The sequence below is a fragment of the Phoca vitulina genome, unplaced genomic scaffold (assembly GCF_004348235.1).
Source record: "Phoca vitulina isolate PV1807 unplaced genomic scaffold, GSC_HSeal_1.0 scaffold25, whole genome shotgun sequence".
NCBI classification, from domain to species: Eukaryota; Metazoa; Chordata; class Mammalia; order Carnivora; family Phocidae; genus Phoca; species Phoca vitulina.
Window position 1 is genome coordinate 18,224,065 of NW_022589728.1, and position 15,585 is coordinate 18,239,649.

Genomic DNA, 15,585 nt, shown 5'->3' on the forward strand with positions numbered 1-15,585 from the left:
TCAACAAATTAGGGGCACTGAGAATTCAGATCACAAAATTAATGACAGTAGGCATAATTTCCCTTAATGTTTAAGAAACAGCACTAATTGTAGTTCCAATGTTATCTTCTTAGGATGATTCCCAATTCCATATAATTAGATCTCCCTGTCATTCAATCTCCAGTTCTCTATATTTACAAATGCTTTTTGGAAATTTTAACTGTATTTTCTAGTATCTTCTTATTCAAAAAAATCATTTCTCTTTCCCCCTCAAAACTGGTTCCATATGTTGGACAGAACAATTTTCCCAGTTTTCGCTCTTAACCTCACAATCATCTTTGATATCTTTCCCCTCCTCCACCAGTTACTAAATCTTTCTTTTGATCTGTTCCTGGTGTTATTCCTTCATTTTCATTCCTACACAATGTAGAGCCTTATAATTTCAGGGCCAGATTACGGATAGTTTCCTGACTGCTTTCCCTGCTGCTAATTTTTTCCCTCTTCAATCTTTCTAGTCTCCTGTCAGGTTAATTTTTCTATATCATCACATTCATTTTGCTGCCTATTACTTTCAGGATAAAGCATAAACTTTTTAAGCCTAGCATTTAAGGTAGTACTCTTCAACATTCTAGCCATTACAGAATCTATTCAGGCCATCCCTTAACTATCTAAAACCCAATGTGAGTTCTCAGGAAGGAATCCTCCCATTGTTCCTCTGAACTAAGCACTTACTTAAGTAAATAATAGTCAAATCAGGATTTCTTCCATACAGTTTCACATAAATTACTATAGGTGTGTTAATGTTGCCTTCTCAGCACAATTAAAAGTTCCCTAAGGCAAGGAACCAGATCATACACATTTTTTTAATTGCTGTTATTTCTCGACGTCACAATATTAAGTCCAAAGAGGATGTTAAGAAATATTTGTTGACTCAACTGACCACTCACTAAATGCCTTTATGAATGCAACCATAATAGATGGTATTATTTAAAGCAGCTAAACTCAAATTCTCTTCCAGGAACTGAACAATGTGAAAAAAGATGTGATCCTTGACCTCAGAGAGTTTATAATTTATCAGGAAACACAGACTGAGATAGACTTATAACCAACTTTAGTAAAATGTAATAATTACTTCATCGCTGAGATAAACTAATGACATATAATACAAGTTTTGCTAAAGAGAACTAATTTTGGGAGGAGAAGGAGAACTAATTTTGGGAGGAGAAGGAGAACAGGGTTATTAGCTCATGGAAAACCTTCATATATGATGATATATTAATTCAAGTTGGACCTAGAAGGATAATCATGTAGAAAAGGAGGCAGAAGGAAAAGGAGCAGCATATATAAACTAATGGAAGGATGAAAGTAAACATCATGTTTTAACACACTTGGCTACAGCCATAATGGAGGATCTAGCTGGGGACAAAAGAGAAGGGACAGAACAGTAGTAGGAGATGAAGCTGGGAAGAGAGGGTAACATTAAAATGTGAAGAACCTTGACTGTTACGTTTAATGTATTGCTTTTGAAAATAGAGTAATATGGGGCACCTGGGTGGCTCAGTCGGTTAAGCGACTGACTCTTGACTCTTGATTTCAGCTCAGGTCATGATCACAATCTGGGATCGACCCTATTTGGCCTCACCACTTGGGAGGTAGACTGCTTCTCTCCCTCTCCTTCTTCCTCCTCTGCCTCTCACCCCTGCTCGCGCACATGTGCGCGCACTCTATCTCAAATAAATAAATCTCAAAAAAAAAAAAAAAAAGATTGAGGGACGCCTGGGTGGCTCAGTCGCTAAGTGTCTGCGTTCGGCTCAGGTCATGATCTCAGGGTCCTGGGATCAAGCCCCATGTCAGGCTTTTTGCTCAGTGGGGAGCCTGCTTCTTCCTCTACCTGCCTCCCCCCCTGCTTGTACTCTCTCTCTTGCTGTCTCTGTCAAAAAATAAAATAAAATCTTAAAAAAAAAAAATTGAAAACCAGGAAAATAGACCTTTTAGAAGACTGACATAATGCAACCTATTTTCTGAAAGATAATTCTGGTAGTATCTGTAGAACACAGTGAAACAGGAAGAGATACTAGAGCTAGAAAGACAAATAAAGAGTCTATTTCTATAATACAAGTGAACAAGGACGAAAGCCTGAAATAAGTGACAGAGAATTGGAGTGGTTAGGGAAATAGTGTCAAGCAACACTTGAAGCACATTAGCACGTTACAGGAATTTAACGAAGAAAAGTCTATGAGAAAAAATAATGCCCATCACCACTAACTTCCTTTGTGTATCATCTGAATGTCCTTCCTAGAAAGCTTTTATTTTTATATTTAAATAATCTGTAATCATTAAGAAATATATTTAGAGGAATCAAAAAAAATATATAAAATGTTTAGCAATCCAAAGAACCTATTTCAAAAACACATGAAATCTTTCGAAGATCTGTATAACACTGTAACATGACAGGCTAATAGTTTCAGCTTTACCAAACAAATTACTCAAAGCACAAATACTCAGATAAAGAACAAAGAGGTAGGAGTGAATATTCACTTAAGATTTCTATGTCCAAACCACTGAATTTTTAAACTTTGATATACAGTATGCATATATAATTCTAATAATCATATGCTACGTGGGCGCCTGGGTGGCTCAGTTGGTTAGGTGTCTGCCTTTGGCTCAGGTCATGATCTCAGGGTCCTGGGACTGAGCCCTGTGCCGGGCTCCCTGCTCACCGGGAAGTCTCCTTCTCCTTCTGCCTCTCACTTGTGCTCTCTCTCTCTCCCTCTCAAACAAAATCCTTTTTAAAAAATATCATATGCTATGTATTCTTAATAATTAAAAGTTTCACGTTTCCAAAAAGTGGAAGTACAGACTTACATCCTATCAGTCAGAAAGTCACATAAACATATACTCAGCCCTATTAACGTGGTTACATGGAATACTTGGAGGTAGATGCTATCAATAAAGGAGGATACTAATTCATTTTTTAAAAACCATATATATACAGATTAAACACACTCGAATGTCTGGACTACATCCTCTTCTAGCTTAAATTCTGACTACAGCATCCTGCTGAAGAAAACATCTGTTGCCTGAGTAAGTGATAGGGCACAGATGGACAGGAGTGGACATCTGCCACACTGGGCTAGCTGATAACTGATGAGAAGGCCTGAAGGGAAGACTCTGCCCAACAGGGGCCAAGTCAACAGACTGAATCCCTCTAGGATGCAGACTCAAAAATGAGAGACCTAATCAATCAGGAATGAGTGGAGAATGGAGCAGGCCCAAAAGAGAAGTAGATGACATAAGATGAAATCTAGATAAAACAAGAAAGAGAGGTGGAAGAATATGGCTGGTTGCTTGAGTGGCTTGGAAGCCTGAACTTTTTATTTCATTTCCAGATCCAAAAAGTATTTATTTTTATGTAAATTCCCCTTTCCTGAAGTGAGAAGACAGGTCATCTCATATTCTTACAACTTAGGTAGCACAACAATAATGATCAAATTAATTTAATTTACTTTCAAGTATACTAGGAAACATTATCAGTAAGTATCATTATTTCTCGTTTGACTAAAACTTTTAGAAGATAAAATACTCCACTGGTGTTTTATTTTTAGTGTAACCTACTTTTATTACTTGCCAAAATTAAGCGCTGACAATTTGCACCTGTCATTATTTTAGCCTTCCTGTACTCCTATTTGGCTTTTCCCCACCCCACCCCCCAAACAAAAATGCCTTTCAAAAATTACTGAATCAATCAATGCACATTCATTTCACTTGTTGGTAAATATTTTTCATCTGTATCTCAGACTTCTAAGTGATATAAGTCACCATGAAGGTGCTCACTGGTTTTAAATCCTGCTGGGTCACCAAGTTATTAGGTCTACACCTTCACCTCCCAGAACCAAAGTATCTAAGATACAACTGGGTAAAAGAACTGCACTGCTGGCTGCCACAGTTGAAATATCACTAGGAAATAACTGTCCCCAGTCCAACTTAAAGCCACACATGGTCCTGGTGTTTCTTCTTTCCCTGTGGATCATTTTTTCAAATTTAAAGGATTTTTTGGATTTCCTTACGTATTTTTACTGCAAGCAATAACAGAGAAATCACTAAAAGACAAAAAGATAAAAAATATCCAGAAATATAGTGCTAGAGTAAAAACCTTAAAAAGGTAAATATTCCTCGATCTCATCTCTTTCCTGCTCTTTTTAAGTCATGTCTCTAGATTTCTTGGATGGAAGTGGGGTGGGGAAAGTGGACAGAAAACAATCCACAAACCATCAATATACCAGCCACTGTGCTAAGTCCATTTATACATATTCTTATTTTTAATCCTAAGACCTCTATGCAGATATTACTATTAGTTTGCAGACGTGGAAACCAAAGCTCAGAGTTAAAGTAACCTGCACACAGTAAGGAAGATACACAAAAGAATTCAAACCCCAAAGTACGTATTCAAAGCCAAAGACAGTCTAAATGCTGCTTCTTCCCTGGTGGTACTCTTTCCATTTATGATTCAAAATGTATTGTCTTTAGTTCTTCTGTAGCCATTCTCACTAATATTTTGCTTTGTTCTATTGGGTTAAATCTGGAAGTTCCTGGCCACACTGAGCAGATAAGGAACCACGGGGAAGTTTCTATACCAGTATAAGAGTCTAGTTAAGACTGCATAGTGCCTTTAAAAAAAATCTGAATGTGAATGCTTTCTCCAGTTGCCCCAACTATTTATCATCTTCTACAAGCCTTCACTCATTTAAGTTACCTGCTTAGTGTTAAAAATAGGTCATTTTAAATTGCACCTTTCTCCTACCCCCAACTATGAGATTTAGATTAAGGGTCACTTAATGCTGCAAACTAGACCAGGCAAAAATGGTCTTCTTGCTTTTCCCATAAGGTTAGCCACAAAGGGCATTTTATCATGTCCCTCTAATTATATTTCCTTGCTACAATAAAGTTACACATACTGAACAAGTTAAGAATCTTTGATACCTCATAAAAATAATTTTTAAAATTCTCACCTAGCCCCAGACCCACAAATTCATCAGGAGCCTGATCTTTTGTTCCAGTAAGAGATCCTTCTCTGCCCCGTACTGTTCCAGAAATGTATCGAGGTTTCACTCCAGTTCCTATAAGCTGTGCAAGCTCCAACTGACTGATGCACTTCAGAATCTTATAAAAAAAAAAAATCTTTTTAATTCCACATTAAAAATGATCACAAAAATACTTAAATGTATGGAGCCAGGATTTAAATACAGGCTATATTATAAATCATTACAAAAACCTAAATAAACTTATCCTGAATATACTAAATTTTTCCCCAAACACTTAAGCATGTCAGTGGGCAGAATATTTAGCATTAAATCATTTTATAAACCAAACTGTAAAGTTGAAAATAAAGTGCTTATACCTCATGCCATGAATTTCCTAAATAATTTCCATCTGTATGGGCCACTGTGATAAGTGTTTTTATTGTATCAATGTTCTTCTGTTTCATTTCAGTAATACCAGAACTCACTGTAAGTAAGGTAAATCTTGCTAGTGCCTGGACATATGCATCTCTTTCCAGCTATAAAAAAGAGAAAAGTATACTTACATTGTTATAAACACAACAGAGTGATCTCTAATTCCCTACTGACAAACTGCTTACTTGTTTAAGTTTTTAACTGACAAATTACATACCTCAAACTATAGTGTTTTTATTTAAATGAATTTCTAAAATCTAAAGGCAATGGAGATGTCAAATCAAGATGAGATTTTAGTGACAACAAATAAATTCATATAGTAAAAAACATTCCTGGAGTGCTTATGTTTCAAGTACTGTGCAGACTAACAGAAATGTGATTTATAAATATGCTCATTTTTTCTCTACAGCTAGGCTGTGCTTTTTAAGCCATAACATTCATAAATAAATGTGAAATGGGTTTAAAAAAAAAAAAAAGCAAGCAAGCTTTGGCTAAAATTTATTATCAGACAAAGTATATAAATTACTAGAAGGGCCTGTCTTCATGAAAATTAAGTTCTAGATACTTGGTTCTCTTCAAGATAACTTTTCTTAGGTTTAAGTGAAATTATAAAGTAATATATATAAGCACACAAGTATGAAAAAATATGATTCAATAAGTATGATGAACCTGCAACATATTTAAATAAGATATTCAAATTAACATATAGAAATTCAAAGTCTTAGAAACTTTGGATACAGCTAATATTCTATAGAGAAAAAAATGCTAACCAAAGTCATTATGATGAATTCCAGATGCACCAATATAGAACTACCCCTTCTGTCACAGTTTCTCAGAAACTTAAACATTAGATTCATTTAAATTCCATCATAAACTTGAAATTAGTCTTTAGTAAGTCAAACATAAAAAAATAATTTTAATTATAGTCATGACATAAGTAATTTATGTTTTCCACACTGGCTACAAAAGCAAAATTCTTTGTTACCTGAATGCTGAAAATGCATGCAATTCTGATTGCACATCTTATACCTTCCAGGCAAAGAGACGCTACTTCAGTATCATCACAATCTTGCAGACCCACACTAAACGCAGCCAGAAAAGGTGTCCAAGCCAACTAGAAAAATTAAAAATTTAAACTCTATCATGAATATCAAGTGATAATTAAATTTTATTGTAGTAATACATTAATATTTCTCAAAGCTTCAGACAATAAATGATTTGAGAAAGTTCTGAAAAAAAAAAAGTAGTGAGTTTTTTGGGGGAAAAAATACATAATATTGCCTGGGCTTAAATAAGAGGGACAGCAAGACTACAAATTCAGTAGAGGACCTTAGGCATATTTTAAGTACAGCATCTATAAATTATTCACATCAATAAGAAACGGGAATTGTCACTATTCATAAATGATAGTAGTCTTACCCCTACTTTCAGAACTCATCTCTCTCTGCAAGCTTTAAAGGCCCTTGCAGTATTTCACAGACTTTATTTCTAAGAAAATCCTTTTAGTCATTTTCTACTTGCAATAATTACATTATTCTTTTTTCTTTAAGCCCGCTCCCTGGACATCACATTTAGCCTTACTTTTTTTATAGTCAAATATTTTACACTGCAATATCAATGATATGTCTGGTTCCTAGTTGGACAATACTTAAAAAATATAGTTCAATAAAATACTTCTTTGTTACAAACTGCAAAAACCAACAAATACTAAATTTTACCAGTAGGTAATACTGAATACCTAATGTAAAACTGTAATGTAAATTAAACAAAAATGCCTTTGGATTACTGAAAATTCTGACATCAAAACATATGTGTATACATTGGTGTGTGCTTGTGTAACCCTGAATTGTCTAATACGAGTATTTGTTGCTTTTAATAGGTTCTAATGAAGCAAAAATATATATCCACATAACCATAGAGATGAAAAAGATTGATACCAATGTACTGTAAAAATGACAACTGGAATTTTAAAAAGATCTAAAAAGTTTTTAAGATTACTACGAAAAACATTACCCAAAGGATTACCCAAAGCTTTGTTTGTAACATCAGAAAGTTTAGAAGTATAAGTATATAATCCCTAAACAAAGGAACATAAGTCACAGTACCTTATTTCTAGTCCTAGCTTTGCCACTTACTTAATCTCTCTGAACCTCATTTTCTTTCTCTTTAATACCTGGACTGCCACTATAGAGAGATACTTTGGGAAGCATATGAAATACAGTACTTTTAAAATATGAAGTACCACATGGAAGTAATAAATTACATGTTCTATTTTAAGTAAAGAAACAGCACATCTATTCAGAAACCTGTGCAATATTTTATACAAGAAGAAGTATAAATGTGAAAAATATATTTAACTCCGTTAGGAATTAAAGACAATGATTTCTCCTATCAAACTACACCTAAATAATATCCAGGGGTCAGTGAAATTACCCATTCATACTGTATAACCCTTTGTTAAAATACAATTTGGCAGTATTTAAAAAGTCCCTTAATATTATATCACATCTAGAAATCTTTCATTTAGTCTGGTACTTAGTCAATGCTTGTTTACTGAACACTTACTACAAGCTAAGAATGGTGATAGATACTGGGAAAAGTGAACATTACATAGTCCCTTGCCTCATGGAACTTAAAAGTCTAGTAAACAGATATTAAATTTTAAAATAAGTAAATGTATAAACACAAACTGTTATAAATACAATGAAGGATAAGCATAGCACATTATGAAAAAGGACCAAATTTGGATGGTGGGGGTAGGGTAGACCTGTCTGAGAAGGTAACATTTAAAGCTGAAACCACCTGGGCAAAGAAGGAAAGAGCATTCTAGACAAAAGACACAGCTTGTAAGAATGCTTTGAAAAGAAAATAATTTAGGACATTTCTAGAAACTGAAGGAATGCTGTGTGACTGCAGCCTAGTAAGACCGAAGAAATCTAGCAATGAGGCTGGAAAGGCAGTTGGAGCCAGACCACGCAAGGTTACAGATGTTGTGGATGTGTTAGTTTCATCATAGTATCATGCAAAGTTAGTGAAGGGCCTTAAGGAAGAAGGCAACGTTTCTTTTTGTATTTTAAAATGATCATTCTGGCCTCTGTAAATGGATAAGAGGAGCACAAAAATAGACCTAAGGACACCAGTTAGTACACTACAATAATAAGATGAGAAATGAGGATGTCTGGAGAGGTTAATGGCAGTAGAATGGTGATAAGAGTAAAGATTCTTAATGCTAGCTTAGAAGATGTTTAAAGAACTAATTTAGAGAATAAATAAGCTATTTATGAAGAATTTTTAATGATACAGGGAAATACTTATTATGAGAGAAATAGCAAGATACAAATTCTACACATAATATGGTCACAATTATTGAATTAAGATTAAAAAAGTAGTATATGAATATATCAACAGTTTTTTCTGAGTGATAAAATTGTGGCTGGTTTCTTCCTTTTTTTTCATTCTCTACCTCCCCCAAACAAAAAACATTTGAGAAGAAAAACAAGAGTGTTAAGACTATTCAAAACCAAACAAAAAGCTGCTTTATAAAATGGTTCATAATAAAGAGAAAATGTTTCTTGTATTATTTTCTGTATTATTTCAAAAGATAAGGCTAGTCATACTCCACTATTCCTTCTAACAAGCCTCCCCCAGGCCCCTCTCCCCCATCCTACAATTCTTCATCAACTTTTGGAAATAACATTATCACACAGACGTTGAAGTAGAGGTAGAACTATAAAACTTTAGAACTAAAAGAAAGCAATCTTGTAGTCGTCTTTTACTGCCCATACACATATGTGTACTTCATATCTGAATGAGAACTCAAATTACAATCTTTAGCCTCCACAAACCATCCTACCACACCGTCCCACAAACTGGAATTTACTTTATCCCTTCTCCCTTTTCAATCTTGACTAGACTCTCCTCTATTTCCCTGTAATCCTTATCGATTCACTGCTTACCCACTCTTGCATTTCAGAGAAAGGATAGGAAAAAAGAACAGGAAAATGAAGAAGGAATAGGCAATCAGATTTTAAAGAACCAGTAAGTATCATTCTTACTAGATCAACCTTTAAACATAAATAACGCTTGCTTTTGTTCCTCACTCTACTCTTTGCACTCCAGGTATACTCAGAACCCTCATGTGAGTTCCTGGCCAGAAGTTCAAGATCACTTTGAAATTTTAGGTAACTCCAAAGGTTTAAATAGAACTTATTTGGAGAAAACCAGGCCAAAAATTAATGATCATTCTCTGAAATCCTCCCATTCTTATTTCTTAAGGTCACACACTTATTAACTGCTAGTAGTGTATACCTTTTCTCATTCTCTTTAAGAAAAACTTTATATTTCCTATATCCTAAATAGCATTGCTTTTGCTTCCAGGTCTATACTAATGGGCTATAATCACTGTATTTCCTTAACTTAAAAACACACTGAACAAAGTTACATATAAATGTATACTACAACCAAAAGTTATTAGTAACTCTTACCTTAAACATGGGTCTCACATGCTCCAAATGTGTTGCACTTGTAAAAGGTGCCTGAACATGGCTCACGGCTTCCATGAGTGCTTTTGCTGTCTTGGCCATCTGTTCCATTTCTAAGTTATACAGAAGCCGCCTTTGTTTTTCACTGGCTACATCTGAAATAACAAGCACTATTAGCATTTAAGATATAAAGCTTTTTAAATGCTTTTTTACTATAAAATAATAAATACCACCAATTAATACTAATTAGGTATAGTCTTAAAAAGCCAGACACAAAAGGTCACATAAGGTGTGATTCCATTTATATGAAATGCCCAGAGTAGGTAAATCCATAGAAAAAGAAAGCAGACTGGTGGTAGCCAGAGGCTGGTGAGAGGGAGGGAATGTTAAGTTTAATGGGTACAAGGTTTTATTTTGGGTGATGAAAATGTTTTGGAACTAGACAGAGGTGGTGGTTGCACAACAATGTAAATGTACTAAATGCCACTGAACCATTCACTTCAAAATGTTTAATTTTATGTTATATGAATTATACCTCAAAAATGGGGGAAAAATTCCTGAACTAAGAGCTGGGGATAAGTGGAAAACCTATGAGAAGGGAAGAGAGTAGGTATAAATCTGTCACAGTGGAAGCACTGGGGAAACAACCCATTGGATGGGAGAATAGGAGGAGACAGGTAGAAGGCAAGGGGGTCCTTGGATGACACAGGCTTGAATGACAACTCCTGAGTTAACAAGAAAACAGTAATCCTAACATTCCGGGATGACATCAGTATTTCAGTACCCCTACAGCCTTCCCATATCCTGCTTCTCATTGATACTCTACCACCATGGACAAATTAGGCCAGAGAAAAGGAGGATAGGAAGAGGTTTTATTATGGGTCTGAAGAAGAAAACTGAATCAGAGAATTGGCATCTACTCAGGTGTGAAAATGAAGTCTTGAGCAACATATTTAACAACGTTATAAGGAGAAGAGCTGAAAATAATATGACCAAGTAAACTGCTATTGGAACTGGACTGCAAAACGAGCCAAAGACACTAATTCAAGATTTAGCTTTGCCACTCTTTGGATTTTAGCTGTAAGGATTTAATTAAGTTTTTTACATTATACTCAGCTTATAGATTCTATGATTCTAAGTTTTCTAACCTCTCTGGACTTCAGTTTCCTCATCTATAAAATGAAGGGAGTATTAAAACTCCTTAGAATCATCTTCTACATTATCCCAAAAGATAAGGCCATTTATATTTCACTATTCCTTCTAACACCTCCCTAGCCCCCGACTCTCATAATTCTTTATCAACTTCTGGAAATACACATATCACATAGGCCCTTGTTCCTCTCCTGTCAATAGAATTGTGCTACTGCAACCTGTTCTGTGAGATAAAGCTTGAGATTTCATTTCCAGGTGGAGTGTTCAGAAAGGCAGGAGTCTTCTTTCCATATTACTGTTATATTCCTGAGCCACTACACTCATCTTATAGTCAGATTTTTAGCTCTAATTTAATTACCACTGTCCACATGTATAGAATGTTTACAATGGAGACAAGCCCACAGTTGGCTTCTCATGCTGGTTAGATCTACGACCTCTATAATGATATAATTTGTGGTGCATCTGAAGGAGTGATTTCCAACTCCATGAGCTCCCTCACAATCCTAACCTTCCCCATCTCCTTGAATCATCCCTACTTCCAGCTTGTGTTTATGTGTAGCAATAGATGAACAGATAGAATTGTGTTGCTTGTAGATGATAAGGAGGCAGAAAAAGACTGAGAGCTGAAGTCTGACTAGTGGGGCTGCCTAAGCAGTCTTGCTGACGTCCAAATCCATGCTGAGATTTACTGCTAAATTGACAAGTATATATTAAATGCATACGAATCCATGCAAATTATATAGCATTTTCTGTTGATCACTGGTCAGTGCTATTTTTACTCAGAATGTGGAAAAAAAATATAACCAGATCAGCCAACTGTATATTATTATACTTCTCATTAGAATAGTATCTGATTTACTCTAAACCAAGTGAAAAACTCTTAGGAAACCCTATTTTTCCTCCTGAACAATCAGAATTCAATTGATTTGGATACTTACTTTGCTTACTTGATTTTGTAGGGATTGTGAGTTCTTTTGTTTCTTTCATTGATATCTTTTTTCCAGCTATTTCATTATAGATAGCTGATAGATATTCTTCAGGAAGGTCTTTACTGTCATTGATACCTCTATTCATCTTAATGTACTGTTCCTTTGTCATTTTATTTTTAACCTAGAAATGAAAAACCATTAATTCTTAAAACTTACTTAAAAATTACTATTTTAAGAATATGAATTAGAATTTATAAATACTTTGAGGACAGGAAGGGGAAAATATTCAACAAAACATGTATTAAAATGAAAAAAGTCATAGAAAATGAAGGCAATGTAGAAAAGACCTAGCCTGGTATATGCTAATACACCTTCTCAGATGGGTACATAAATAATTTATAATAAGAAACAGGGAAATCGAATAATGAAATTATTTTTGCCCAAGGTTTAAAAAAAGAACCATGACAACTATTAAAAACATATGGTATCAAAAAGATTTAAATCTTAGTTTGGGAAAACATAAATATGTTGTAATGATTTAAAAGATGATTTTATATAACAGTGGATGCAAAGTAACAGCTGAATTCATTTAAAATCAGATAACAATCTCCCCTCCCTGACTGACTCAGCATGGTAAATGAATGTTAGGTGATCCAGGTGAAGTAGCCTTTGAACATTCTGTCTTAGAATAGGAATGTCCTGCAGCATACCTTGATCAATCTGTGGAGTAATAATTTGTAGTTTATAAGATACAGCCCTGTCACCAAACTTGAGAGCACAGTCAAAATGTTTATATCTCCAAAAAACCCATAGAGGTCTTACGACGTCTCTAAAGATACAGGCATACCTGGGAGAAACTGTGTTTGGGTCCAGACTACCACAATAAAGTGAGTCAAATAAAATTTTTTGGCTTCCTAGTGCATATAAAAGTTATATTTACCCTAAGTGTGCAATAACAATATGTCTAAAAAAACAATGTACATACCTTAATTCAAAAATACTTTATTGCTAAAAATACCGTCATCTGAGCTTTCAAAGAGTCATAATTCACTGATCACAGATCATCATTAACAAATGTAATAGTAATGAAAAAGTTTGGTTTATTGCGAGAATCACCAAATTGTGACAGAGACATGAAATGAGCAATTGCTGTTGGAAAAATGGTGCTGACAGACTCGCTTGATGCAAGGTTGCCATAGACCTTCAATTTGCAAAAAACAAAACGAGGTATGCCTATATATTTATTCAATTATATATACATTTCCACCATCTCCCATAAAGAATTTGAAGCAACTCCAAACGTAAGACTCCTCCTGTAAATTTATAAGGTACACAGAGTAATAAGCAAGTCATAACTTTAAAAACTCATCTTGAGTCAGCACTTAAAAAAAAAGGAAAGAAAGAAAGAAAGCCATTTCTCCTGGAGTTCTGATAAATACTAAAAAACAATAACTCAGAGACACTAAAATGAAAGACCGTACAAGTGCTGCCAATAAGAGGCTAAAAGAAGATTAACATCACTTGGAGATCTTGAGCATGCCATATTGTTTTAGCATCATGCCAATCAGAGACAAAAAGAAGTCTTGATAAAAAATCTGAAGTAGCAGTATAATATACTTGTGGGTCTGGGTTGGGAAGTGGGAGTGGGGAGCTCCCAGAAGTGGGAGTAGGGAATACATGAATTTCAGATACCCCAAATAAAAATATACTGCTCAAACAGAACAATTCTGCCACAATGGGATTCTGAAAGTAGGATAAAAAAAACATAATCCTACTTTTCTTTTCCTCCTTATCTTTTATGGAACACTCCACTCTTAACTTTTGTTTTCATGTGCGTATGTTTTTTTTAAAAGATTTTATTTATTTGACAGAGAGAGATAGCAAGAGAGAGAGCACAAGCAGGGGGAGCGCCAGGCAGGCAGAGGGAGAGGGAGAAGCAGGCTCCCCGCTGAGCAAGGAGCCCAACTCAGGGCTCGATCCCAGGACCCTGGGATCATGACCTGAGCCGAAGGCAGTCGCTTAACCAAGTGAGCCTCCCAGGCGCCCTTCATGTACTTATATCAAGCTGTGTTTAGTTTTAGTGTTTAAGTCACTTAAAGCCAGTTGTTACTATGATGGAGATTAATATACACAAAAAAACCTAAATGTGTTCTAAATATATACCTCAAATTTTAAAATAATTCATTGACTCAGACAATATATAAAAATTAGTCTAATTATAAATATTCTAGGTGAAATAGAAACAAAAATGACTTGTTTAAATATTTTAACTTTGAAAACAACTAAGAATGAAAAGACCTAGTTCTAAGGAATTCCTTTAAAATTTACCCATGTTCTTTTCAAAATGGTGTCATTTGTTACAGTTCATGTGGTCTTGAATCAAATCATATGGGGTCATGATTATGGGTTCAGTTTTCTAATTGAATTTTCCTTCATAGAAACTCATAAGCTGTTCTGTACCTATAGGCTGCCTATCAGCCAGCCAACAGTAGTCTGAGAGGGAGTGGGAAGACTACAAGCAATTACCACTGCTAGGCCAGGACTCCATGCACATGTTCTATGGACAGAAACAAGTGCCATGAAGACAGAGCACTGTTCTCAAGTTGTTTCCTAACTAATCTGTGTTCAGAAACTTTTAACAATCTGGGTACTATGAAAGGGCATTAAAAGATGTTTTAATATTTCCTCAAAATAACTTAGACAAGGATGTACATATGTATGGGAAGATATGACACAGATGCATGTAACATTGATAATTCCTTTACAGAACCAAATTCTTTAAAAATATAACATTTTAAAAACAAACGGGTGGTAGTGTATTGGTTTGGACCAAAACACCAGACAGCAAACTCTGATATGAAGATATCCAAGTAAATCAGTATCTGTAGACAGCCTTGTAACACCATGGAAAAAAGTATACTGCATAAAAAAAACCTGAAAGGGAGCTGCTTTAACTACACTGCCAGTAATATGCCAAGGGCAACTTTTATTTATTTTTTTAAAGATTCTATTTATTTGAGAGAGAGTGAGAGGGATAGTGCACGCAAGAGAGCACAAGCAAGAGCACGAGCCGGGGGTGGGGGGGGGGGTGGCGCTGTGCAGAGGGAGAAGCAGATTTCCCGCCTAACAGGAAGCCCTACATGGGGCTCGATCCCAGGACCCTGGGATCATGACCTGAACAGAAGGCAGGCACTTAACTGAGCCACCCAGGCGCCCTGCGAAGGGCAATTTTTAAATGATTAAAATATTAAATGACCTTTTAAGAAATGTCTATATAAAATCAAATAAATCGCTGGTGAATGCATAGTTGTTGAATTCTGCTGTTTAAATCTAAGGGTAATTCTGTATATAATCCCCATGATACATTTGATACATACTTTCCATATCAACCCTGCCTTAAACATCTCAAAACCCACACAGACAAGTCCCTACATTGCAAAGTTTAATCTCAAACTTTAAATAAATTTTTTTTTTTTAAATATTTTATTTATTTATTTAATTGACAGAGAGAGAGACTGTGAGGGAGGGAACACAAGCAGGGGGGAGTGGGAGAGGGAGAAGTAGGCTTCCCGCTGAGCAGGGAGCCCGACG

The 15,585-nt window shown here is 35.3% G+C and overlaps 1 protein-coding gene across 1 annotated transcript in view; it reads right to left on the minus strand.

Moving 5' to 3' along the window:
- Positions 1 to 15,585, minus strand: part of ARFGEF1 (ADP ribosylation factor guanine nucleotide exchange factor 1) — a 144,392-nt gene that overhangs the window by 32,897 nt on the left and 95,910 nt on the right. Inside the window, exons 18-22 of the mRNA XM_032421730.1 lie at positions 12,004 to 12,175; positions 9,917 to 10,068; positions 6,418 to 6,546; positions 5,378 to 5,536; positions 4,989 to 5,139 (exon numbers count right to left, since the gene is read on the minus strand). Of these exons, the coding sequence (XP_032277621.1) occupies positions 4,989 to 5,139; positions 5,378 to 5,536; positions 6,418 to 6,546; positions 9,917 to 10,068; positions 12,004 to 12,175 (763 nt within the window). The remainder of the gene's footprint in view (positions 1 to 4,988; positions 5,140 to 5,377; positions 5,537 to 6,417; positions 6,547 to 9,916; positions 10,069 to 12,003; positions 12,176 to 15,585) is intronic.